Source organism: Pituophis catenifer, unplaced genomic scaffold (genome assembly GCF_029215685.1).
Source record: "Pituophis catenifer annectens isolate HBS135680 unplaced genomic scaffold, rPitCat1.0.hap2 SCAF_3, whole genome shotgun sequence".
NCBI lineage: Eukaryota > Metazoa > Chordata > Lepidosauria > Squamata > Colubridae > Pituophis > Pituophis catenifer.
In genome coordinates, this window is record NW_027256883.1 from 62,856,415 (window position 1) to 62,884,155 (window position 27,741).

At 41.4% G+C, this 27,741-nt stretch overlaps 1 protein-coding gene across 3 annotated transcripts in view; it reads left to right on the forward strand.

Annotated features, from left to right (window-relative positions):
• Positions 1-26,907, forward strand: part of ATP9B (ATPase phospholipid transporting 9B (putative)) — a 150,954-nt gene extending 124,047 nt beyond the window's left edge. For 2 of the 3 annotated variants that reach the window (XM_070940655.1, XM_070940653.1), the window contains exons 20-30: positions 5,221-5,319; positions 10,286-10,375; positions 13,626-13,770; positions 14,569-14,633; positions 17,504-17,659; positions 17,785-17,849; positions 17,960-18,068; positions 19,690-19,747; positions 22,947-23,150; positions 23,642-23,674; positions 25,059-26,907. In XM_070940655.1, coding sequence (XP_070796756.1) covers positions 5,221-5,319; positions 10,286-10,375; positions 13,626-13,770; positions 14,569-14,633; positions 17,504-17,659; positions 17,785-17,849; positions 17,960-18,068; positions 19,690-19,747; positions 22,947-23,150; positions 23,642-23,674; positions 25,059-25,195 — 1,161 coding nt within the window. In that variant the 3' untranslated portion in view covers positions 25,196-26,907. The remainder of the gene's footprint in view (positions 1-5,220; positions 5,320-10,285; positions 10,376-13,625; positions 13,771-14,568; positions 14,634-17,503; positions 17,660-17,784; positions 17,850-17,959; positions 18,069-19,689; positions 19,748-22,946; positions 23,151-23,641; positions 23,675-25,058) is intronic. The other variant, XM_070940654.1, reaches the window with a different exon arrangement.
• Positions 26,908-27,741: the final 834 nt, after the last annotated feature.

Here is a 27,741-nt window from a genome sequence, read left to right on the forward strand (position 1 = left end):
CTTCACAAGGTTGGCACACACTGTTGCTGGTATGTTGGCCCATTCCTCCATGCAGATCTCCTCTAGAGCAGTGATGTTCGCAAGATGGCGACACCACCCTGAATCTGCAATCGACCATGGGGTGGATTCGGGTGTTTTTGGGGTCCTCTGTTTTTACAATCCTAGCCTGAATCCCCGGTGATGGGAACTCTCCCCCAGCCTGGAGAGGGCTTTTTTGCCCTCCGGAACAGCATGGCTGGGGAAATTTAGGTAGACTGAGTGCCATGGGATTGAAGGCACCAACGGCCGGTCGCTCCAACGTTTTCGCATTGAGGGCGGCAATGGCAATGTCAACAGCCGAACACAGCGGCCGGCTGAATTGGCGGTGGGACGAGGCCGGCCTGAAAGATCTTGCCTGGCCCAGAGTTACCTCAGGGAGCTGCAGAGGCTCTGTAGATACCGGAGGGTTCACTGGAGATCCGGATGTTTGCTGGCGGTGGTGGAGGTTACCCCTGGCGAAATGGCGACCGCTGTAGGAGGCTGATTTGGCTCGGAAGAGCAATGTTGGTGGAGGGGACAAAAGGAGATGTCTAACATGCCCTGCAGCCGAGCAGAGGCTAATAAACCAAACCACCAATTGTGATTGGGGACTTGGAGGCTGCAGCCATGGCTGAGGGGATTACTAAACTTCTGGATATGGCAGTTGCCAGAGGCGGGCCTATGGACTGGCTGCATCTCTCTTCCTCCCCCCTTTCTTTTCAGCCTGGTTTGGACTTCTTAGATGCTGCCCATGGATTGTATTACTGCGGATTTATTCCCAGTTTGTGGAACATCCCCCGCCCGTGGATTATCATCGACCTGTCTCTATAAATTATTATTCTACTCTACTATTCTATTTTATTGAGCCCATGCACCAAGGTGGTCTGGATAGTCATGTGGGTGCTGAGGGAGACGGCTTTTGGGCACTGCTTACTGCTGTAAGACTGGAGGCGGACCAACAAATCCTCCAAAGTTATGACCATCTGACCATCGCCGTGAGAGGGTGATTAGGACATTGATCTTGCAAAGGTGCTCAAAGGCCTGGGACTCCTCCCACTGTGGTGAGAGAACAGTGGAGGCCAGCTGTTTCTTCCACATGGTTTCTACCATCTTTTACCATCTTCTATAGAACTTTATTGGACCCCACCCGGATACCAGTTCCATTTGGTCTTCTTAGTGGATGTATTTGGTGGCTGAACTAATTGCACTGCGAGATGCCCCCCTCTCGCAGACGTGGCCCTCCACATTATCGAGGGCCTACCTCAATGACGGGTTTTGGGACCCGGAGAGGTGGCATGTGAAAAAGAGGGGGTTGAGGTTTTTTTTAAAAAGGGTACCAGGGACGCTTTTAAGTGGACCCGGGAGGGGGCTTTAGAGATGGACCGGGGGAGGTCCATAGAGCCACTATGCAGGGTGGTGGGTTGGATGGGCGCAGAGGAGGAGGGGAGAAGGGTAATCTGACCGGGGCGCCGGGGGGCAAAAGAAAGGGCAGTTCCATCAAAGTGATAAGAGGGAGGGGCAGGCATGGCGGGCGCAGGGGGCCATATCAGGTTCAGGGGGTGCGCACTCGCTGTCTTCGAGCGATTGCGCACTCCGGCCCCCATAGCGTGGCTCGTGTCCTGGATTGCACAGAGTCTCAGGCCCTGGGTCCTCGACTGATGTTATGTAATGCCAGGTCGGTAATTAACAAAGCCCCCTCATTTGTGATCTTATTGTGGAGGGGGGGGTGTAGACCTGGCTGGGATTACGGAGACCTGGTTGGGCCAGGAGGGGGGGTTCCCCTTGTTGAAATGTGCCCTCCAGGCTTCCGTGCATTTCTTCAGCCGAGGGCCCAAGGGAGGGGTGGGGGAGTAGCGGCAATTATTAGAGAAAGTCTTTGTCCGAGGGAGGCCACTGTTCCTCAGATAGCCGGATGTGAGTCCCTTTTTGTGAAGTGGGGCCGTGGGGTGCAGATGGGTTTGCTGACTATGTACCTTGCTCCCTGCCACGTGGCGGTGATCCTGCCTGAGCTACTCGACGTGATTGCCGGGGTGGCAGTTGATACCCCCAGACTTATTGTTATGGGGGATTTCAACCTGCCATCCGTCGGTGAGACGTCAGAGGTGGCTCGGGAGTTCATGGCTTCCATGACGGCCATGGACCTGACCCAGTTAGTGCAAGGCCCCACTCACACAGGGGGACACACTCTGGACTTGATTTTTATCTCTGGTCAGTGGCTGAATGATCATGGTAGAGGGGACCTAGACATTAAACCCTTGTCATGGACAGATCATTCGCTCCTTCGCTTAGACTTTCAAGCCGCTTCCCCCCACCGCAGGGAGACGGAACCGACTACATGGTTCCGTCCCAGGCGCTTGATGGATCCCGAAAGTTCCAGATGGAGCTTGGGCCATTTCCTGAGACTCTGGCACACAACTCGACTGAAGACCTGGTGGCCCTTGGGATAGTGCGGCCACGTCGTGCCTTTGCGGCCTCTGACTCGATGCCGATCTCAATTGGCTCCTTGGTTCTCCGAGGAGCTGAGAGAGATGAAGCATCAGAAAAGACGCCTAGAAAGTGTTTGGAGGACTAGTCAATCCGAATCTGACTGGACACAGGTGAGGTCTTATATCAAGACCTACCTAGTGGCGATAAAAGCGGCAACATCTAACTATTTTTCCACTCTTATCGCATCTGCAGAGAACCACCCAGCTGCTCTGTTTAGGGTGACCCACTCCCTCCTTCGGGTGGAAGTGCGGGAAGATCCCTTGCAGGGTCAAGCTGAGGATTTTGTGCAATTCCTGCATGAATCTTTGCCCCCCACATAGAGGGCTCGCAATCTGGGTGCCCTCCTGGACTCACGGATGTCTTTAGAAGAGCGTATGACGCCCGTAGCCAGGGGGGCTTTTTATCAGTTTCGCCTGATCCACCAGTTGCATCCCTTTCTGGACCAGGAAGCCTTGCGCACGGTCACTCACGCCCTCGTCACCTCCCGTCTGGACTATTGTAATGCTCTCTACATGGGGCTCCCCTTGAAGAGCACACGGAGGCTCCAACTGGTCCAGAATGCGGCCGCGCGGGTGGGTATGGGTGCACCTCGTTACGCCCATGTAACACCTATAAGACCAGGATATCTACGGGACCGCCTTCTGCCACCAATAGCCTCCCACCGACCAGTCCGCTCCCACAGAGAGGGACTCCTCAGGGTACCGTCGGCCAAGGGCTGTCGCTGGGCAACACGAAGTTTCAACTTCCTCCAAAGGTTTTCTATGGGGTTGAGATCTGGAGACTGGCTAGGCCACTGCAGGACCTTGAACTGCTTCTTATGAAGCCGCTCTTCGTTGCCCGGGCAGTGTGTTTGGGATCATTGTCATGCTGAAAGACCCAGCCACATTTCATCTTCAATGCCCTTGCTGATGGAAGGAGGTTTGCACTCAAAATCTCACGATACATGGCCCCATTCATTCTTTCCTGTACACGGATCAATCGTCCTGGTCCCTTTGCAGAGAAACAGCCCCAAAGCATGATGTTGCCACCCCCATGCTTCACAAATAGGTATGGTGTTCTTTGGATGAAACTCAGCATTCTCTTTCCTCCAAACACAACGAGTTGTGTTTCTACCAAACAGTTCTACTTTGGTTTCATCTGACCATATGACATTCTCCCAATCCTCTTCTGGATCACCCAAATGCTCTCTAGCAAACTTCAGACGGGCCCGGACATGTACTGGCTTAAGCAGGGGGACACGTCTGGCACTGCAGGATCTGAGTCCCTGGCGGCGTAGTGTGTTACTGATGGTAGCCTTTGTTACGTTGGTCCCAGCTCTCTGTAGGTCATTCACTAGGTCCCCCCGTGTAGTTCTGGGATTTTTGCTCATCGTTCTTGTGATCATTTTGATCCCACGGGGTGAGATCTTGCGTGGAGCCCCAGATTGAGGGAGATCAGTGGTCTTGTATGTCTTCCATTTTCTAATTATTGCTCCCACAGTTGATTTCTTCATACCAAGCTGCTTGCCTATTGCAGATTCAGTCTTTCCCGCCTGGTGCAGTCTACAATTTTGTTTCTGGTGTCCTTTGACAGCTCTTTGGTCTTCACCATAGTGGAGTTTGGAGTGTGACTGTTTGAGGTTGTGGACAGGTGTCCTTTATTCTGATAACAAATTCAAACAGGTGCCATTAATACAGTAATGAGTGGAGGACAGAGGAGCCTCTTAAAGAAGAAGTTACAGGTCTGTGAGAGCCAGAAATCTTGCTTGTTTGTAGGTGACCAAATACTTATTTTCCACCATAATTTGCAAATAAATTCTTTCCAAATCAGACAATGTGATTGTCTGGATTTGTTTTCTCATTTTGTCTCTCATAGTTGAGGTCTACCTATGATGACAATTACAGGCCTCTCTCATCTTTTTAAGTGGGAGAACTTGCACAATTGGTGGCTGACTAAATACTTTTTTGCCTCACTGTATATCTATTTCTGCTAATTCTGCTAATAATATTCTGCTAATGTTATATAACTGAATACTTTTAGTATTTCATATGCACAGAAGTTGCAATGGAGCAGATCACATTATTAAACACATTAGGATTTGCCTTCCAGGGCTTTAAATTTTAGGGGGGGGGGGTGTTTACAGGTCTTGTCTTACTTTTTCTTTAATGGATTTATACATTTTGGAGGACATTTTAATCTCTATTCACTATCTAGAGTTCCTTTGGTAGATTGGCAGCCATATGAATTTGTTTGTTTATAAAAAGCTACCTATTTGGACAATAATATTAATTTATAACTTAGTTATTTCAAGGTTTAATTGGATAATATATATTTCAGATATTTGAATGCTTGCCATGAATAATAGAGCAATATGAATTACTATGATTTATAACAGGATTCAGAACATAAAATCTTGCAAGAAACTAATTATATGGAAACAAATATTTGTGGGAAGGAAAGAGTGAAATATACTTTGCTCCTTTAAACTGTATCTGTCCGGTTAATAAATGACCTAAGGAACTACCACATTTGAATAGATAGAATGAGTTTAAATGCTGGTTGCTTTTGTCTCCGTAGACCCCTACAGCTGGACTCTGCATCTATTTGATGCAAAACAAAGCCAAAGTAATAATTTGAATCTTTCCTTTTTTTCCCTTAAGTTAATTTGAGAAAGATATGTGCACAGTTTTTAATATAATAAAGAGTTAACAGTTAAATTCTAAAATTATCTCATAGATATGGATGCTAACAGGAGATAAATTGGAGACTGCGACTTGTATTGCAAAAAGTTCCCATTTAGTGTCTAGGACCCAAGATATTCATATTTTCAGACCCGTAAGTAGAACTGCTGATATATTTCTCCAATCATTCTTAGCTCCTGTTGTCTTCTTTCCTAGAGCTGAAAAATGTGTTGGTTTCCTGAAAATTTGTTATATATAATCCAAGAATTAAATGCAGTACAACCTTAATTAAGACCTACCTAGTGGCGATAAAGGCGGCAAAGTTTAATTACTTTTCTGCCCTTATTGCGTCATCAGATAATTGTCCAGCCGCCATGTTCAGGGTGACCCGCTCCCTGTTACATCCGGGAGTGCGGGAGGACCCCCTGGAAGGCAGGGCTGAGGAATTTGGACAATATCTGTATGACAAAATCGCACAGATCCGGGGGGATTTGGACTATGACTGGGTAGATTCGGGCAGGGTGGCAAGGAATAGTCTTGAGAATGTTACCTGGGAAGAGTTTGACTCTGTGACCCCTGATGACGTGGACAGGACTTTGGGAAGACTTAGTGCGGCCACATGTTTGCTGGACCTGTGTCCCTCCTGGTTAGTACTGGCTTCCTGGGAGGTTACACAAGGCTGGCTCCAGGGAATTATCAACGCTTCATTGAGTGAGGGTTACCTCCCCACGGCCTTGAAAGAGGCGGTGGTGAGGCCTCTCCTCAAGAAGCCTTCCCTGGACCCGGCAGTATTAGCCAACTACCATCCCGTCTCCAACCTTCGCTTTGTGGCGAAGGTTGTTGAGAGTGTGGTCGCACGACAGTTTCCTCAATACCTGGAGGAAACGTCTTATCTAGATCCATTCCAGTCGGGCTTCAGGCCCGAGTACAGCACGGAAACGGCATTGGTCGCATTGGTAGATGATCTCTGGAGGGCTCAGGACAGGGGTTGCTCCTCTCTTCTGGTCCTGTTAGACCTCTCAGTGGCTTTTGATACCATCAACCATGGTATCATGCTGCGCCGGTTGGAAGAGTTGGGGATGGGGGGCACCGTGTTACGGTGGTCCTCCTCCTTTCTCTTGGACCGGTCGCAGTTTGTGTTGGCAGGGGGGCAGAGGTCGACCTCGAGACGCCTCATATGTGGGGTGCCTCAGGGGTCGGTTCTCTCGCCCCTTTTGTTCAACATCTATGTGAAGCCGCTGGGTGAGATCATCCGTGGCTTCGGGGTGAAGTACCACCAGTACTCTGACGACACCCAGCTGTACATCGCCACCCCAATGATGCCCTTGAAGTGATGTCCCGGTGCCTGGAGGCTGTGCGGATCTGGATGGGGAGGAACAGGCTCAGGCTCAACCCATCCAAGACTGAGTGGCTGTGGTTTCCAGCATCCCGATATAGTCAGTTGACTCCATCACTGACTATTGGGGGCGAGTCCTTGGCCCCCACGGAAAGGGCTCGCAATTTGGGCGTCCTCCTGGATACACAGCTGTCCTTGGAGGAACATCTGACGGCTGTAGCCAGGGGGACCTTTTATCAGGTTCGCCTGATCCACTAGTTGCGGCCCTTCCTAGATCGGGATTCCTTGTGCACAGTCACTCATGCCCTCGTCACCTCTCGCCTGGACTACAGCAATGCTCTCTACATGGGGCTCCCCTTGAAGAGCACCCGGAGACTCCAGCTGGTCCAGAATGTGGCCGCGCGGGTAGTTACGGGAGCTGCATGGCGCTCCCACATACCACCTCTCCTGCGTGAGCTGCACTGGCTCCCAGTGGTTTTCCGGGTGCGCTTCAAGGTGTTGGTATCACCTTTAAAGCGCTCCATGGCCCCATATGTTTGGGGCCAAACATATATATACCTTTTTAAATTGGTTTTAATGTTTGTATTTATGTTTTTACTTTGGCTGTACACCACCCTGAGTCCTTCGGGAGAAGGGCGGTATATAAATTAGATAATAAATAAATAAATTGTCAAACACCCAAATTTTGGGCCATAATGCATTCTTTTAGCACAATCATAATTTCAAGTGGTCACTGAATAAATTGTCATAAATTGAAGACTATGGTATATGTTGTGGCCCCGCCCTCTGAGCCTATCTCATCGGAGGAAGAAAGCTCCGAACATGAGGAAGAGGAGTCAGCCAGGCCTCCCTCTCCAGGCCCCTCCCCTCTGGCACTATCTCAGGTGCCGGCCGAGGGAGAGGAGATTAGCCAGGAGCCAGGTGTCTCAGATGAGAGTGAAGGAGAGCCGTCATTCCTGGATGCACGCCAACGAAGGCGTGATAAACGGTTGCAGCAGTTAAGGAGGCGTGCTAGGGATTAGAACTGAGTCACTGGACCACACCCCAGAAACTATATAAGAGAGGGTGGTGGCTGGTAAAACTCCGTGACGAACAAAAACTAACTTTGGCTAGTCACTTGAACAACTTCTGAAGCTGCCGAAAGGGATATTGTTTTGCTGGACTATTTGCAATGCGTATGTAATTTTATGTTATCTGTTGCAGTAAAAGCTCTTGGTAGACGGTGATTATATTGCTGCCAAGTTTGAGATAACGACCTGTGTGCGTGCCAAGTACTTTCTTAACCCTCGGCTGGCTGTGTTTGTGTGTGTGTGTGGACGGGGACAGATCAGTATACAGCATATGTAACACAGTTGTGCAGATAATAACACAAGGGACGTGCATGTGGAGTACAAAGGATGCACTACTCTGTAGCATCTTCTGACATGGGTTGTCCTGCTCATGTTGGTTGGGGGTAAGAAAAATCAAGGCTAAACTCAGTAGGAGTTTACATAATAATGAGTTGCAGATATTTATCTGGATTAATATCTGGATTAAGCATCTAAAGGAGAGGTTTTAAGCAGCACTTAACATCCCGACACATGGATGAAGCTATCTATCTGGACCCGTGCCAGTCGGGCTTCAGGCAGGGGCACAGCACAGAAACGGCATTGGTCGCGTTGGTGGATGATCTCTGGAGGGCTCGGGACAGGGGTTGTTCCTCTGTCCTAGTCCTAAGCGGCTTTTGATACCATCGACCATGGTATCATGCTGTGGCGGTTGAGGGGGTTAGGAATAGGGGGCACCGTTCTGCGGTGGTTCTCCTCCTTCCTCTCCGACCGCTCGCAGTTTGTGTTGGCAGGGGGACAGAGGTCGACCTTGAGGCATCTCGCATGGGGAGTGCCGCAAGGGTCGGTCCTCTCACCCCTCCTGTTCAACATTTATGTGAAGCCGCTGGGTGAGATCATCCGTGGTTTTGGGGTGAAGTGTCACCTGTACGCTGACGACACTTAGCTGTACATCTCCACCCCAGACCACCCCAACGATGTCCTTGATGTGATGTCTCGCTGCCTGGAGGCCGTGCGGGTCTGGATGGGGAGGAACAGGCTCAGACTCAACCCTTCCAAGACCGAGTGGTTGTGGCTTCCGGCGTCCCGATATAGTCAGCAGGTGCCATCGCTGACTATTGGGGGTGAATCTTTGCCCCCCACAGAGAGGGCTCGCAATCTGGGTGTCCTCCTGGACACACGGCTGTCTTTAGAAGAACATATGACGGCCGTAGCCAGGGGGGCCTTTTATCAGGTTCGCCTGATTCGCCAGTTGCAGCCCTTTCTGGATCGGGACGCCCTGCGCACAGTCACTCATGCCCTTGTTACCTCCCGGTTGGACTATTGCAATGCTCTCCACATGGGGCTCCCCTTGAAGAGCACTCGGAGGCTCCAACTGGTCCAGAATGCGGCCGCGCGGGTGGTTATGTGTGCAACCCGTTGCGCCCACGTGACACCCCTCCTGCGCGAGCTGCACTGGCTCCCAGTGGTCTTCCGGGTGCGATTCAAGGTGTTGGTCACCACCTTTAAAGCGCTCCATGGCATAGGACCCGGGTACCTTTGAGACCGTCTTCTGCCACCAATAGCCTCCCACAGGCCAGTTCGCTCCCACAGAGAGGGTCTCCTCAGGGTGCCATCGGCCAAGTCATGTCGGCTGGCGACACCCAGGGGGAGGGCCTTCTCTGTGGGAGCCCCAGCCCTGTGGAATGAACTGCCCCCGGAAATTTGTAAGATTTCTGACCTCCGGGTATTTCGCTGCGCACTCAAGACCCTATTGTTCCGCCAGGCTGGGTTAGCAACATAATTTTTAATTGGATGTTTTAAATTTTTGGGGTTTTTAAATTAAGCCAAATTTATTTAATACTTTTAAATTATTTTAAATTGATGTTTATTCTGTTTTTAAATAGGCTGTACACCGCCCTGAGTCCTTCGGGAGAAGGGCGGTATAGAAATAAAATTATTATTATTATTATTATTATTATTATTATTATTATTATTATTATTATTATTATTATTATTATTATTATTATTATTAAAGTTCACAAATCCCCCTTTTTTATGATCCTATAAACACATACACGCACACCGGGTTCATTCAACCAAATTTTTGAAAACATGTTTTGGGCATTTTTTTTTTATTGTGGAAAAAAATAAAGAAGGCTGTTAAATATCCAATAGATTTATTCACTCTTTAAATAATTTGTTGTTAATATAAAATATTTATTTTGTGTATATTTCTCAGTGTTAGAGGGATTTGAAATGGTTAAATTGAGAATATAATTTTAGCTGCATGAGGCTTGAAATTATTTCAGCATGAGTATGTTGTGCTTCTATGCTTGCCTTTAACACACTTATCTTTTCCCCAAATGCATCTTTCTTCAATTTCTGAGGGCTTGATTTCTGGATGGATCGTTGTCAGAACTTTTTTTGAGGCAGGAGAGATAATCAAAATTTTCAAGCTTCCATATTACATTCTTTCTTTTTGAAGAACTCTAATTTAAAACCCTTTTGTAAATGTGTAATGTATATGAAATCAAGAGGGAGAAAATGTAAGCTTCTCAGTGTAATATAACTTTGATGCTGCAAAGCTTGTTGTTTCTTAATGGATTTGTATTTAAATCAATACGTTTCCTTCCACTTTCTACAGCTTCTACTGTATTGGATTGAAATTCTATTTTCATAACAATGTATGTATCTACATACATCTATTGAAAAGTTGTCCTAACTCTGTTTTACTTTTTTTTATTATTATTATTCAGGTAACCAGCCGTGGAGAAGCTCATTTGGAATTAAATGCATTCAGAAGAAAACATGATTGTGCTTTAGTAATATCTGGTGACTCTCTGGAGGTAATGGCCTAGCTTTCATCAATTGCTGATAATGTTGTTTGTGCAGGTAGATAGATTGGTAGGCTTTCCAAAGGAGTCCCAAGCAGTGCAATCAAGAGTCACATTTGTTTTAAATCAACACAACATCTAATACTAGTTAGTTAAGTAATACTAATCTTACCGAACAGAGACATTCCACATTTTTTTGCCTGTTATCCTCTGTGTCCCATGAAAGAAAAAAAAAACAAAAACCTTCCTGTAGCTGGGGGTGGAATCCTAACAGTTTCAACTTTTTTCCTTTTTTTAGCTCACTTTTTAATGGAATGAAGTCCTGAATATGCAGTTCTGAGAAAAAGTATTCATTCCTTTTCAAGTATTCTAAACTTCTGCATATCTTTTCTTCTCAATATTACCATGCGGGTTTCCATGATATTTAAAAGGAGTCTGAACAGAGAAGTCACATCAAAGTTTTGTGTGCTTGATACATGTATTCTATGAACAAAATCATCCAATCCACAGCCAAGACGGAATGGCTGTGGGTACCAGCATCTCGGTTCCAAGGGAATGTTCCATCGTTGGTCATAGGGGGTGAGGTGTTGCCCCCTGTTGAAAGGGCGCACAATTTAGGTGTCCTCCTGGATTCACGGTTGACTTTGGAAGATCATGTTGCGACCGTGACCAGGGGGGCATTTGCACAGATTCGTCTGGTGCACCAATTGTGCACCTACCTGGACCGTGATGACCTCCGTACAGTCACTCATGCGCTCATGACCTCCCGGATCGACTACTGCAATGTTCTCTACATGGGGCTGCCCGTGAAGACCACTCAGAGGCTTCAGCTGATGCAGAATGCGGCCGCACGGGTAGTGATGGGAGTGTCCCGACACTCTCATGTTACACCCCTCCTGCGCGACCTGCATTGGCTACCGGTTGCCCTCCGAGTGAGATTCAAGGTGCTGGTTATCACCTATAAAGCCCTACATGGCTTAGGCCCAGGGTACCTGACGGACCATCTGCGGCCAGCGACAGCTCCCCATCACCCGCTGCATTCCCACAGAGAGGGCCTCCTTGGAGTGCCGTCGGCCAGGTACTGTCGTCTGGTGACTCCTAGGGAACGAGCTTTCTCTGTGCACACCTATCTTATGGAATCAACTCCCCCTGGAGCTCCGGGTGGCCCCTGACCTGCACTCTTTCCGCCGTGACCTTAAGACATGGTTATTTCACCAGGCCGGTTTGGACTAAAGGGGTTTTTAAGGGGAGTTTGAATGGTTTTTAACATCTAAAATTGATTTGTCTATTTTATTGCTGTGAGCCGCCCTGAGTCCTTTTCGGAGAGAGGACGGCATATAAGCTTAATAAATAAATAATAAATAAATGTGCAGTGTGCTACTGTGTAGGAAATAACTGGCCCTTTAAATACAGTCACTGGTTATACCATCTGTACCATGAGTAATAACCTCAACCAGATTCTTTCTATAATGGATGTTTAGTCCTTCACATCACAACTTAAGAATTTTGGCCCAGCCCTCGGTAACAAACTGCTACAAGTCCATACCATTTAACCTTTCCTTTCATGAACTACTTATTTCAGGCTTGCCACCTTTTTATAGTTCTTTGAATTGGCTAAGTCAAACTTTACTCTGTTCTTTGTATATTCCCTTACAGACATTTATGTGTTTGGAATCATGGCCCACGTATAATTCAGCTTTAACTGATGGTCTCATACTCTTCTGTAGAATTCTCTGAAACAAAGCAGAATCCTTTCTTTCACCAATAATGGCTACTCGTTCAGGTCCTAGTGCAGCTAAACCATTCCCAAACCATGACGTTGCTTTCTTAACAGTTTGTATGGGCTTCTTATTATGCAATAGTATTTGGTTTCTATAAGATAGAACAATAGCCATGTAACCCCCAAATTTCTATTTTTGATTCATCTTTTCATAGAACATTCCACCCAAAGTCTGAAAGGTCATCTAGGTGCTTTTTGGCAATCTTGAACTGAGCGCCAGTATTCTTTTTAGTTAGCAATATTTTCTTCTTTGCTGCTATTAAGTTTCCCAGACCAGAACTCGGCTTAAAATTCCTATCCCTAACTTTACAGAGCTTAAGCTGGCTGCATGATTCAAACTCGGCAGAAGTCTCATAGAGATTCAGTGCAGTGTGCTAAATAAGAATCTTTATTGCAGCTGGATTGCAGCCATATTAAACAATGGATTGCTTTCTGTCAGCATGAGGATACAGTTCCCTCTTATATATATATGACAGCTTAAAATTAATGACATCTCTTCCCTGAGAACAGCTGGTTCTCAGCAGCTACTCAACTTTGAATTCCATGTTTTCCCAAATGCTTTTTTGAAGATGGGATCATGAACACTGACTTTATCCAAGGTGAGAGATGGGGATTACCTAAATTAAGCAGCAGCCAGTTCTAAAATCAATTTATCATATTAATCTTTGCAGCTGAAAAGGAGTAAGCCAAATATCTGGGCTAGAGTCAGCATATACAAACCAGACTTTCTCACTGTTCTTGCACATCACCAAATACCAATCAGGAAATAAAAGCATATTTAGCAATTTTCAGATATAATTGAAGAAAATTTCAAAGGACAACAACATGTGGGTTTACTCCCCTAGCCTTTTTCAGACAAGAAAGTTAATCAGGAGACCCACAGAGTTGTGTGACAAGATATCCCACTAGCAGCGGAAACGTCCATCACCCCCTAAAAAACAGCTCAAAAACATCACCAAAAAAAAATGGAAAGAAATTCTCAAACACAGTGGGATAGAGGTCATTTTAACAGAAGAAATCTTCTGAGAAATGTTTAGCAGAGGAAAGGATACCAAGGAACATCTATGTAGTTGCTAAAAATTGTCACTGATTTGATGGCACATAATCAAGGCATAACAGGTTTTAGCAGCAAATGACATAGTAAGATAGAATACTAACCTTGTATTTCATTCCTTCTAGTGAAAACAGAGAAATGGGAAAGTTGGAAGGGCAACACCTATTGTAGTAAGGCACAAAATAGGTGCTCAATCTGAGCATAAAGTTTTCCTCACTAGAGGAAATATATGAGAGTCAGTCATTTTATTTTGGTCATTGACCAGCAAAACAATACACAAGAGTCACAGTTGATTAAAGAAAAACCAGCTATCAAGTCATATACCACAAATAAATATTGTAAGCTACAAGTAAAATACAAATTGTAAGTTAAAGTTGAAGAATTTGGGATGTAAAAATTAATATAATAAAGTGTATTTCTTTTCATAGGTATGTTTGAAGTACTATGAACATGAATTTGTAGAACTAGCATGTCAGTGTCCAGCTGTAGTTTGCTGCCGATGCTCTCCCACCCAAAAAGCTCACATTGTAAAATTGTTGCAGCATCACACAGGAAAGCGTACATGTGCAATAGGTTTGTATCAGTTTTGGTTTTCTTTCAATTGTGAAACTTGGCACAATAATGAAAAAATAAATGAATATTTTAAAAAGATTGCCACAGTATCATGTAAAAATAAAACAATGATATGGCAATCCTTTAAATAGAATGCTAAACATAATAAAGGAATGTTTATTTCAATTCGTTTTGCTAAAGCAAGTACAGTTAAATCTCAGAAAAATGACCAGACAGGGTTTGAAATTGTCAGCCAGTATTTTATTGGACTATACATAGCTTTGGATTTGAAGGCCAAAAGTTGTTTTTTTCTAAATTTTGTAATGTCTCCTTTGTAATTATTAAGAATGCTTTGGATATATCTCCCCAAGTTATGGAAAAATGCTGATAATAAGGCCCGTAAAGCACATGACAAGTGACATCCTCAACCATCACAAGTGATGACCGTATTGGTTCTGAATTGCACAATTTTTTCTCTGCCACCTTGGCATCTAGGTGGCTCTTGGCATGTTGAGTCAGGAGCCATAGCATCTCCCCTCCAACTTCTTGCTTGTTGAAACAGCCTATCATGCTCAATCACATTTTTTTTTATTATTTTCTGAACTATAATTTATATATAGAAAATTGGGAAATCTTTTAGTAACAAACGTGCAATAATTACTTTATTTTTTGCTTTTGTAAATTGAAAAAATAAAAACCATTTTTACTTTAAAATGTAATTCAAATACCTTTATAGAAATTCAAGGTGAAATGAAATGCAGCTAGTAAATATGAAACACTGCCAAGTCAAACTTAAATATTCTGCATATGTTTTTTCAGGCGATGGAGGAAATGATGTCAGTATGATCCAGGCAGCAGATTGTGGAATTGGAATTGAAGGAAAGGTATATTTATAAATTAGATTAAATGTGCTCTTAATAATAATATTTTAGGATTAACAGCTTCAAGTTATAGACAGCATGATTTGTGATATTCATGCAAACAGACTTCTCTTATGCAGTAGATCTTTGCATTTGCTACCTCTTTCTTATGGTCTCTGAAGTAAGACATACAGTTTTTCTAGATGTGCCCAATGTTATAAAATATGAATTTCTATCCTAGGACCTCACTACTTTATTACCACTCTATATACTGGTATGATTTTTGCCCCTCCCTGAATTCCTGTTTCTTTCCATAGAAAACATCAGAGTTCTCAGACTACTTTCTAAATATTTTTTTTTAATTTTCTTAGTGTAATGGACCTTTTTACTCACAGTTATTTTATATTTTTGTTTCATTCTCCTCTGGCTTTATTCTTCATGTTTACAAATGTCTTGTGAAGCCTTTTGCCCAATCAACCATATGGCCTCATAGGCTACACTTCGAAAATGTCACAGATATAGTGAGGATTCCCTATGTCTGCTTTGTTTAGGTGAGCAGCCCATAATAGATTTGTACTTTCAATAGACATTAGCTCCTCAAGATTTCAAGCCTTTCTCTGGAAGAAGATTTTATATACCTAGCATGTCCTGGAAGATTGTAAGGGTTTAATCTGACATAAATTGAATCCTTTATTCTGTTAAATAGTTCCCTTCTGTTAAGAGGTTGCCCTTAAATTTGTTGGCCCTGATCCTACTGGCTTTTCAGAAGTCCTTCGTTTTCATGATCTACAGGCTGAAACTCTTCCCAGATAAGGGAACAGGATTCTGATGATGGTGTTACCCATTCAATCATGTCCAACTCCTGGCAATTCTATGGGCTCGGTCTCTCCACATCTTCTGACCTTGCACTATTTTGAGTTCTTCTATGTTCTGGCTGGTGTCAGCTTTGATGGTGGACAGGATCTTACTTCAGCCAATCCAGATGACTCTATCTAACCAGAGTCCAATTCAGAATGATATTTTGTGAAGAAATTCCAACTGGCCTTAGGAATAGGCTAGGAATGACTGGATCTTTTGGGACATGCTTTCAGAAAAGATAACTCCCACTACCACCTTAGGATGAAGATGACTCTTTGCTTCATACCGAGATGGACCCTCCAGTGGTGATTGCTATGCAAGAGGAGGGGAGGGCAGTTTCCAGCTCCATCTAGTTCTGCTTTGCCAGATCTGTCCATTGACCCTGTCAGGACCAGGAGAGGGCATGTCTGGAGAGTAGCACAGGAGTGATTCCTTCTTTGTTGCCCTTGAATTGCTTGAACTGCCTTTCACAGAGAAGAGGGAAGTGATTCTGATAGGGGAGGTGGCGTAAAGAAATATAAATTTGGCCTTGAAAATGAGCAATAATTATGGGGGATTTTCAGACAAGATTACTCATTCCTGAGAAAGAGGAAAGCATAAAAATAACTCAAAATAACTCTGTATTGATTTTGTTTGGTATAATATAAGTCAGGGAGAAACTCTGACAGGCTTTCAAGATTTTGTTATTCTACTTTGCAACAACGAAAAGCATTTCTAGAATTCCTGTCATGCTTGTTTCTTGACACTGCCTATCTCAGAGGGCTGACAAATTCAGAACAGTCTTTAAGATATTCCTCTGGTTGAAACTAAATAACTGTAAATAGGATTGCTGGATAGTATTCTGCAGACAGGATAAAAAAAGAAATTAGTTAGATTTTATTGCTTTCTCATCACAGTGTAGTCCTTAATATAAGATAATATATCAGTTAAAGTGGACACATTCCTTATTTTTCTCAACTCATAACCTCTTTTGGAGGAATCTCCTTTGTCATTTCATCTGCGAAAGTTCTGCTTTCTGACTGGGCAAGAGAAAATCTGACATGTATTTCTTACTGTTTGTTGTAGACCCAATAGACATAGACTAAGTTTGTTGGGTCTAATCTAGGAGGCCTAGAAATCCAACCCTTTAAAAATGAAAATTGTTTAGATGACACCCTCTAATGACAGTTGCCTTTTTCTCTCTGTAAATCATGTATTTGGTCTTTTGCCTGAGTATCAGAAGTCACTGAAGCACTACTGACAGTTCAAGTGAACTATAAATTCAAGCAACCTGCTCTTCTCTCCCCAAAAAGTAGTATTTGGATTTGGAGTCTCATTTTGGCAAAAGCTGATGGAGGTATAAAATTCATATCAGTATATAGGACAATTCTGAAAATGCCCAATTTCTGCCAAAAAAAAATTAGTTCTAGAACATGGGTGACCAACCTTTTAGCTTGCTTGGGCTGGATTGAGTGAAGAGGAAGTGTCTTGCGCTATATATAAAATTTATAATATAGTTTTATAATATAATTTTTTTTAATTTGATTTATATGTCGCCCTTCTCCGGAGACTCAGGACGGCTTACAATGCGTTAAGCAATAGCCTTCATACTTTTGTATATTTTATACAAAGTCAGCTTATTGCCCCCACAAACTGGGTCCTCAATTTACTTACCTTAGAAAGGATGGAAGGCTGAGTCAACCTTGAGCCTGGTGAGATTCGAACTTACAGTAATTGCAGACAGCTGGTGTTAATCACAATGCTATCTGTCTGCTGAGCCACCAGGCAAGTAGACAAATCACATAGTAATGTTCAAAGTTTACAACCTTGAGGGGTTCACTACTAGCTATCCAGGGCTATATGTGGCCCCTGGGCTGCAGGTTTGACATACTTGTTCTAGAACTTTTTGAAAGTTATCCTCCGAATTAACCTAAGCATATTGAGAAACTAAGTAAATTAACAATTCTTCCACTACTACTCAAATTTCAAATTACTTTTTGTTTATATATCTCCAAAGTGCTACACTGATCATTTTATCATTTTATTTTTTTATTTAGGAAGGGAAACAAGCTTCCTTGGCTGCTGATTTTTCTATAACACAATTTAAACACATTGGTAGACTGCTGATGGTACATGGTCGAAACAGTTACAAAAGATCAGCAGCTCTAGGTCAATTTGTCATGCACAGAGGCCTTATTATTTCAACTATGCAGGTACCTATTTTTTGTTTATGTGGAAAACAATTTATAGAACCTCCTTTTTTTCTAACTTTGATAACACCTTCCACAATATTGTATGATGTATAATAATCTCCATGTAACTGCTTATATTTTTCTAGGCTGTGTTTTCGTCTGTCTTCTATTTTGCATCTGTTCCTCTATATCAGGGTTTCCTAATGGTGGGGTAAGTAGCAATCATAATGCTTCAAATACTTTATTTCAGACTGAAGCAGTTTATGTAAAGAATATGGCTTTAAACAATATTCAACTGTTTTAAAATTGTTTTTCTCTAAGGTATGCAACCATATACACTATGTTTCCAGTCTTCTCTTTAGTGTTGGATCAAGATGTAAAACCAGAAATGGCACTATTGTATCCTGAGCTTTACAAAGATCTTACCAAGGTGAGAGCATTCATATCTCGCATGTACCTGGCATTTTTTGTTTTGAAGTACAAAACTGGAGATAAGACAGAAGGCAAAAAAGAACAACTCCTTCTTCCTGATGAAAAATCTCCAAAGATTGGTTGGTTGGAAGGGTGGGTAGTTTAATGTGTGGCTGTTCTCTAAACACACACTACACTGGGTAGCTAACAGTTAATTAAAAATAATTAACAACAAAGAATGCAATTTAAAAAATAACTTGAGACAACATAACATCTTCGGAACAACTCAAAACATACAACCATGACACCAAGATGAGTTCTCACCAAATTTGCTGGCCCAATGCCTTGAGGAAGAACCAGATGTTTAATAGTTTATGGAAGCTAGTAGCTTCAGGGCAAACTAAGTGGTATGCTGTCTGTAAGGAAGCTAGTAATTTTTTTGTGGGGGGAGAGTAGGAAGATAATTAGGTGATATAATTTGCTTGGCAGAAAATTAATGTTTAGAAAAATCAGTGATGTCATACTCACACTCATTTTGCTTATGTTTTTAAAGTTAAAATTTTCAGGGGTTTACATTCTACCTTTTTCCTATCAAAGAATTTAAGGGCCAGATTCCTTCTTTGAGCACCTATTATAAATAAGTATTCACTATTTGGATTTTTTTGTTTCTTGCTGACTTATAAAAGTTGGCTATATTCTTGTTGTCATCCTGAATAAAATTCTTTCCTTGACAGAACCCAATGATTGTGGTCATTCTCAAAATGCTAAACAGGCTGAATCTTTTAGTATTTGGTTAAAGAAAACTAAGGAAATACAGCAGGTATAAGTTAGCCTGGAAAACTGAAAACAAATCTGGGAAAGAAGCAGCAATCCATATGATTGCTAAAACAATATATGTACTGATGTAATTTCACTGTTCTAAAATTAATCCCTAAACATCAAAACCAATAAAACTTTGCTGCAACCTTGTATCACTTGTGCAGATTTAATAATCTGTGTGACTGATAGAAATTGCTTTTATTTTTGTATATTTTCCCCCCAAAAAAGTTCATCTTTAATTTCATGTTCCACAAACATGAGCCCTTTAGTGCCTAAAATAAAATATACTCAATCTATTTAATCTTTTGGGTTTCTTGTTATTTTGTTAAATCACTAAAATAATGCTGCAGTGTAGTTTAAATGATTTACCTAGTATATCATTATATAAAGCCAGATCTCAAGTGGGTTTATCTCAGCCATTCTTTTAGATATGCACGGGCATTCATTCATCATGACATAGTACTGTCTTAAAGATTTGTTGAACTCTGGACTAATACACTTTAATCTAGAATCATCTATTTTAAGACTAACTTTCAACGACAAATATCTTGATTGTAGCTTATATCTTATAAAACTGAGAACATTATTTTTCATGTCCCTGGCAATGACAAGCTTGAGAAATAATTCTAAAGAAGCCAAATGTTTGCAATTCCTTTCTGTTATTTTGGGTTTCTTGTATTCTTGTATTATAGTATTTGAGTTCCAAACAACTGGGAAGACTCTTAATGGGCCAACATGAAGATTGCTTCTCCTTTTATTTAGTATGTCAGATGCCTTTTTCTGCAATGGTTAAGTAACCTTCTCTTTGTTATTACTTCTAGGGACGATCCTTGTCATTTAAGACCTTCCTCATCTGGGTTTTAATCAGTATTTATCAAGGTGAAGTTCTGCTTCGTATTAAAAACAGTACTATTTGAGTTTCGCAATTACATTTTCATTTTTTCATTTTAATGTTTCATTCACATTATTTTAATAGTTGCTTAAAATATGATACTGAAATAACATAATAATCTTTTTAATACCACATAGGTGGTTTACATGTTTGTTTATTTGATGCATGCCACTTTAAAGTGAGATTTTTTAAAATGAATTCCTTTCATGCATTACTGCATGAAAAACTAAGTGCAAGCATGATTGGACATTGGATCATGTCCCCCAAGTCCACATGGATAGTTGAATGTCATAAAGGTGTTTTTTTGGGATTTCTGCATTGTGCTCATATATATAAACCCCCTTTTGAATGTGTGAATGTCAGGGATATAGTCAGCATCATAATGTGAGATCATGGAGATTGAAAATATTTGAATGGACTTAATCAAATTCTAACTAACACAATTAGAAAAATATTCATGTGAGTTTCATATACTGCACAATGGTTTTCTCCGTAGCACTCTAGGAATCTTATTTCAAGATGTTTGCATTGTAGCATTAGTTAAGAATATACGTTCTTTCTTCTTTTTAACATATTTATTTTCATTTATCAACAAGAATAAAATACAAAACAGAAAAACATCCAACACTAACAATGAAAAAAAAGAAGAAAAAAAGTATTTTTAAGTTCACAAATAAATGAAAGCATGTGTTCTGTCCCCGTCGCACACACACACACAAACAGACAGCCAGGAGTTAATGAATCAAACAGTCAGGAATACCTTTAAGATAACAGTCATGGCAGCGAACCATGAACTGCCTGCCAAGAGATTTTACTCACTAAGGGAGGTTTTTTCTCCTCAGTCCGATATACCAAATTAATTCCACAAAGCAAAGAATTGTCAAAGTCCAGTCCAAAGAAATCCAAAAAGAGATTCTAACAGGGTTCTAGAAACACGATATGACTTCTGAGCTTTTCAATTTGTCTGTCACAAGGCCTGAATAGCCGACACACCCCCTTTTATCCCTTGTGGGGTGCGGTCCAGTGACTCAGCTCAATCTCTGGCCCGCCCACGCGTCTTTCTCTGCTACGCATGCTTATCCTTCCGATGCTGTCTGGGATCCAGCCAAAACTCATCCCCCTCACCTGCAGCTGCTCCGAAGTGCCTTGCTCCTGGCATACAGTGAGGCAAAAAAGTATTTAGTCAGCCACCAATTGTGCAAGTTCTCCCACTTAAAAAGATGAGAGAGGCCTGTAATTGTCATCATAGGTAGACCTCAACTATGAGAGACAAAATGAGAAAACAAATCCAGACAATCACATTGTCTGATTTGGAAAGAATTTATTTGCAAATTATGGTGGAAAATAAGTATTTGGTCACCTACAAACAAGCAAGATTTCTGGCTCTCACAGACCTGTAACTTCTTCTTTAAGAGGCTCCTCTGTCTTCCACTCATTACCTGCATTAATGGCACCTGTTTGAACTTGTTATCAGTATAAAAGACACCTGTCCACAACCTCAAACAGTCACACTCCAAATTCCACTATAGTGAAGACCAAAGAGCTGTCGACGGACACCAGAAACAAAATTGTAGACCTGCACCAGGCTGGGAAGACTGAATCTGCAATAGGCAAGCAGCTTGGTGTGAAGAAATCAACTGTGGGAGCAATAATTAGAAAATGGAAGACATACAAGACCACTGATAATCTCCCTCGATCTGGGGCTCCACGCAAGATCTCACCCCGTGAGGTCAAAATGATCACAAGAACGGTGAGCAAAAATCCCAGAACTACACGGGGGGGCCTAGTGTATGACCTGCAGAGCTGGGACCAACATAACAAAGGCTACCATCAATAACACACTACGCCGCCAGGGACTCAAATCCTGCAGTGCCAAACGTGTCCCCCTGCTTAAGCCAGTACATGTCCGGGCCCGTCTGAAGTTTGCTAGAGAGCATTTGGATGATCCAGAAGAGGATTGGGAGAATGTCATATGGTCAGATGAAACCAAAGTAGAACTGTTTGGTAGAAACCCAACTCGTCGTGTTTGGAGGAGAGAGAATGCTGAGTTGCATCCAAAGAACACCATACCTACTGTGAAGCATAAGGGTGGCAAAATCATGCTTTGGGGCTGTTTCTCTGCAAAGGGACCAGGACGATCTTCCATCAGCAAGGTCATTGAAGATGAAACGTGGCTGGGTCTTTCAGCATGACAATGATCCCAAACACACCGCCAGTGCAACAAAGAGTGGCTTCATAAGAAGCATTTCAAGGTCCTGGAGTGGCCTAGCCAGTCTCCAGATCTCAACCCCATAGAAAACTTTTGGAGGGAATTGAAAGTCCGTGTTGCCCAGCAACAGCCCCAAAACATCACTGCTCTAGAGGAGATCTGCATGGATGAATGGGCCAACATACCAGCAATAATGTGTGCCAACCTTGTGAAGACTTACAGAAAACGTTTGATCTCTGTCATTGCCAACAAAGGATATATAACAAAGTATTGAGATGAACTTTTGATATTGACCAAATACTTATTTTCCATTATAATTTGCAAATAAATTCTTTCCAAATCAGACAATGTGATTGTCTGGATTTGTTTTCTCATTTTGTCTCTCATAGTTGAGGTCTACCTGTGATGACAATTACAGGCCTCTCTCATCTTTTTAAGTGGGAGAACTTGCACAATTGGTGGCTGACTAAATACTTTTTTGCCCCACTGTATCTCTTGGCCTTCGGAGGAAACCTGAGGCATTGCCAGAGAGGAGGGTCCTGGAGAGGTAGGCCTTGCGAAATCCTCTCCTTCACCTTCTGAGTCCTCTCCCTCTGTTAGATAGGCTTGGGGGTCGGAGTCACAACAGCATGTTGTTCTCCTAAAGCAGGGGTGTCGAACTTGCAGCGTCACAGCGTCATCACGTGACATATCGTGACTTTTTTCCCCTTTTTGCTAAATCGGGCATGGGTGTGGTCAGCGCATGATGCATACAGCCCATGGGCTGCGAGTTTGATACCCCTGCCCTAAAGTAACTTATTTCCATGATAGATGCTGGAATGTATCTAGTTCTTAACTTTTACAGCACTGTTCTCAGAATGATTGCAAATAGCTGTTTCTTGCAAAATGATAAAAAGTTGCAGTTGTAGGGCACATGCATGTCACACTAGTCTGTAAAGTGAATCAGTAATAAAAATGTGTATGTCTTTGTTTCTTAGGTGGCATTTTGATGTATGGAGCCCTTCTGCTGTTTGAATCTGAATTTGTCCATGTTGTTGCCATTTCCTTCACGGCATTGATCCTGACTGAACTCTTGATGGTTGCTCTCACTATACGCACCTGGCACTGGTTAATGATCGTGGCTGAAATCTTCAGTCTTTGCTGCTATGTAGCTTCTCTTGCATTCCTTAATGAATATTTTGGTGAGTAGCTCCCACATGTATAATACTTAGCTGCTTTTTTAAAAAAAATGATGCAAGCCTAATAAGTGCATCTAAAATATGGAGAGTAATTTAACACAGGTTTTTTTTAGAAAATTCTTTTCAATAGTAACTGAATTTTATTAGCTATAGTGCTAAATTGCTATAGCTGTACAAAATTTGTTAAAAAGAAATGTATTTAATAATAAAGATCTTAAATTTTATTTCAGAGGTTTTCATGCATACTAGGATCCCATCCCTTCAAGAGCTGAATTCAGATTTCTGTTGGGCTAACACATTTTCTAACACTTAGTATAGATTTTAAAAATAATGTTCATTTTTGCTATATTTTTACTATACATGCATATCTTTAGATGCTACTAATCTCCTTCTGTCTTTAAAATCTTACTAATAATTCCTTTATGATTTTATCTTCTCTTACTTTCCTGCCCTACTATGAATCTGTCCTTTCTTCTTGTGCCTTACTGGAGCAGGTATAGGCAGAGTGTCTTTTGGAGCTTTCTTAGGTAGGTATCATTGCTATTTCCTTAATGATAAGATGCCACTTAGAAAATCTTACCTAAAAGAAAAGGCAACTTGAAGGAGTGTGTGTGGGTGTGGGTGCGGGTGTGTCTGTGTGTGTATTTCTCTTGGTCCCTCTACATACACATAAACACAAAGTTGAAGTACAACAAATATTGGGCCTGTCAAAAAGCCAAGAAACAGTGACTCAATTTGAATCAATTTTCAATCTGTAATTAAAATTTTAGGGATCCTCCATACTACTAGTAGTCCTTGTAAACTAACGACCACACTTGAGCCGAACATTTCTATTGCTAAGTAAGAAATTTATTAAATGAGTTTTGCCCCATTTTATGACCTTGCTTGCCACAGATGTTAAGTGAATCACTCCAGTTATTAAATTAGTAACAGGATAGTTAAGTGAATCTGGCTTCTGGCTTCTCCTTTGACTTTGCTTGTCAGAAGGTTGCAAACGTTGATCATATGACTCTGAGACACTACAACTGTCATAAATACATACCAGTTTCCAAGCATCCAAATTTTGATCATATGACCATGGGGATGCTGCAACCATGAAAAAATGGTCATAAGCCACTTTTTTCAGTGCTGCTGCAACTTTGAATGGCTACTAAATGAATGGTTGTAAATTGAGATTACCTGTACTTGATTTAATAAAATTATAGCCCTAAGAAATATATACTGTACTTCTGTGATGGCTATTACATATCAAGAAAAGTTTTCTCTATTACTTTTAAAATAAAAATAAATATGAGGGGAACGTATTCAGTCTCTGAGATACTAAACGGAACAAAAACAAAATTGCATTTATGTGTTATTTCTCATAAGTATGTTGAATACATTTCTATTGTAACATACAAGAATAACATTTCAGGAAAAAAGGACTCACAAAGAGAGGTATATAATTAAATCAATTCCAAATTAATTGTTATTTAGTGAATAAATAAAATTAAAGCAATTGATTTTGAAAAGCTGCTTCTGTTCTTTGTTGTGTTTGCCTTTGAACAGTGATAGAGTTACATTTCCAGATTTGTCTTGATGGTTGTGTCATTTGGACTGCTGTCAAAATAAAGGAATGAAACAATGAACTTGTTGTAAAGTTAATCACCTCCTGGTATTTATTTCAAAATAAAGAGTTTTGTCTTGAATCAAACTTCACTCCTACAATTGTCCATGTACTTTTCTTGGCAATACTGCCCTCTCCTCTTCTCTCCTCTTCCCTCACCTTCCCTTCTCTTGATTTTCTTGGATTCTCTGCTAGTCTGCCACCCAAGCACAGTATCTAACCTAAAATATGTCACAACGTATCAATGTTACTCTTGCCCTTCTTTTTTCCCCCTATATAAATGATCTTTTTTTTTATTCCCATAGATGTTGCCTTTATCACAACATTGACCTTCCTATGGAAAGTGTCAGCCATCACCGTAGTAAGCTGTCTTCCACTTTATATTCTGAAGTATTTAAAACGTAAATTTTCTCCTCCAAATTATTCCAAACTTACCTCGTAAATGTGACGGAACACCTGTGTTTTTCATCAATACGACTTTAGCTAGAAATTGCTTCAAGTGTACTCATTCTACTTAAGTCTGTGATAGATTAAACAAACGAGGGAAATGATTACAAGAAATATGGAGCAAAACAGAGCACAAAGAGGATGAAGAAGATGGATACTTCTGATAAGTATTACAGCAAACTTGACTGACATAACTCTCGAGTACAAAAACACTTCATTTTGTATGTGGCTTTTTAACAGTTTGAGTTAACAGTGCTTCTGAATTATATAATTGCTACTGTAAAGGATTTATTCCTACTGCACTATTTTTCTGAACATGAATAGAAGACGTTGTTTCCTATAAACCTAGGCCTTCCCAATTTCTTTTGTAGAAATATTCACTCCCATGTAAAGTATATCATGCCTAGAAACTGTAAAGGTCATTGTCTCTACTTGCTGCTATATGTAACTCTGATATATGCACTGTATGAATTATGTACAGCTGTCTGTGTAGCACAGTATTTGTTTGGGATCAGTGGTCCTCTTTTTTATATATTCTCCATTCCTAGCTGCATTAAAGGAATCTGAATAGCCGAGGAATCGACAGCAGCCTTTTAACTGCAAATGGAGACTGGGTTGCACAAAATACTATGAAAATAAACTTCTGTACATAATTACATTACATCTACCATCCTGTACAGACCACTGTAAAATTAATGTTCAGCAAATGTTTTACAGGCTTCCTATCTGCTTCATAATTGTAAAACTGCACTCTAGAAGTGTCAGCACATTACCAGACTTTTCCCATATAGAGGTTAATTTTGTATGAAAAGTTCAGCAACAGTGCGTCTGCAGCCTTCATTTATTTTACTGGCAGGATATACAAAAGCCATTTGGAAATGATTGGAGGTTATGCAGTGGCCATGCCTTAGAGATCAGGGCCAAACAATGAAACAGTGAACAACTATGAATACAGAAATTCTCCCAGGACCTGTACACAGCTCCCCTCCCTGCTGATACCAAAAGAGGGCTGATTCACGTGTATTCCTCCCTGGGGTACAGGCCGATTATTTTGGTTGATATGAATGAGGGTCCCCCACACTTCACATGAGCATAGGCTGCACCTAGAGCTCTGAACCAGATTAGTAAATGCACATTATAATCTGTTTACTTAAAGTAACTCAGGTAAAAAAGAATGACATGGGCATAATAGTGGTAGAAAATCTATCATCTTCCAGAATATGATTTGTGTACTTTTGAGTTTCTACAAAACAAAAAAAAGTAAAACGACTCTCCTTGGTCAAATGTAATCTTAATAGTTCTCTAATCATATGTACTGTAATCTAGAATACCTTCCTTTCATAGTATTATTTTCTTTTTCAAAAGCTACATGTACAATAGCAGTTCCATATAACCTGGTACTTCTGAAACATAGATATAAATTAACCATGTTTCTTTACTGGGCATTTAATGCCTGTAATTATCAAATCATTTTTGTTAGCCCGAGTCACAACAAAACTCACTGTATTTCATCTTGTACAACCATAAACTTAAACCACAGTTAATTTAAAAGGATGCTAAATTGAAACACTTCCAGAAAAAGACTGTTGTTGAACTACTTGAGTTCCGATCTCCTTTGTTTTGAAGATATTTAATAGTTAATCTTGCTTTTAAAATGTTTTGAGCCATTCTTCATTATAAAAGCAATAAAATTTCCTTTCTACCAAATGTTTTTGGAAGTTTGTCAAATAAACTGTATTTGATATCATTTATTTTATACTTTTTTATAGCCCTTTAATGGATTAGAGAACAATCAGTTAATTGCAATGCCCACTAGATGTCGCTGGGAAAGGGGGTGGGTTGGGTTTGCTGGCACATTGCTTTTTACCCTGTGCTTTAACTATTACTTGAAAAAAGGAAACTGAAATATCCCTTGCTGTTTTGAAACCCTGATAAATAATTAGATACAAATCATTAGCCCTCAATGAACAGAATATTCAACAATATTATATCCAGTCTCAATATTGTCTGAATGTTTCAATAACACTAAAGTCCCATGATGATGATGCTGTCTATTCAATTGTGTCTTATTCTCAGTGATCCAGAGAACCCTCTCTTCACATTGTCCAGTCTTGTACAGCTTCTTTCAGTTATTTTATGCTCTGGTTGGTGTTGGTTTTGAAAGTTCCTTCTTCCAAACTTTACTCCGTTGTTGTTGTTGTTTTTTAATTCTTCCAAATCCCCACTTCCTCTGTTCACTTCAGCACACATTTTGGACAAGAAAGGTGAAAGAATGCAACCTTGTCACACTCTTTCTCTATCTTGAACCAATCAAATATTATCATATGGTGTTTACACAGTGGTTTCCTGATTTGTGTACAGCGACTGTGCCAGCTTGACCAGATGTGTTGGCAACCCCAGAACATTTAAAGTTCTCCACAGCTTGTCATGATAGATTCAATAGAAGGCTTTCTTGTAGTCAATAAAGCAGATGTAGATGGCTTTTTTTTTTTTGTATATTCTTGAAATATTTCCATGATCTATTGTAGATTTGCAATATAT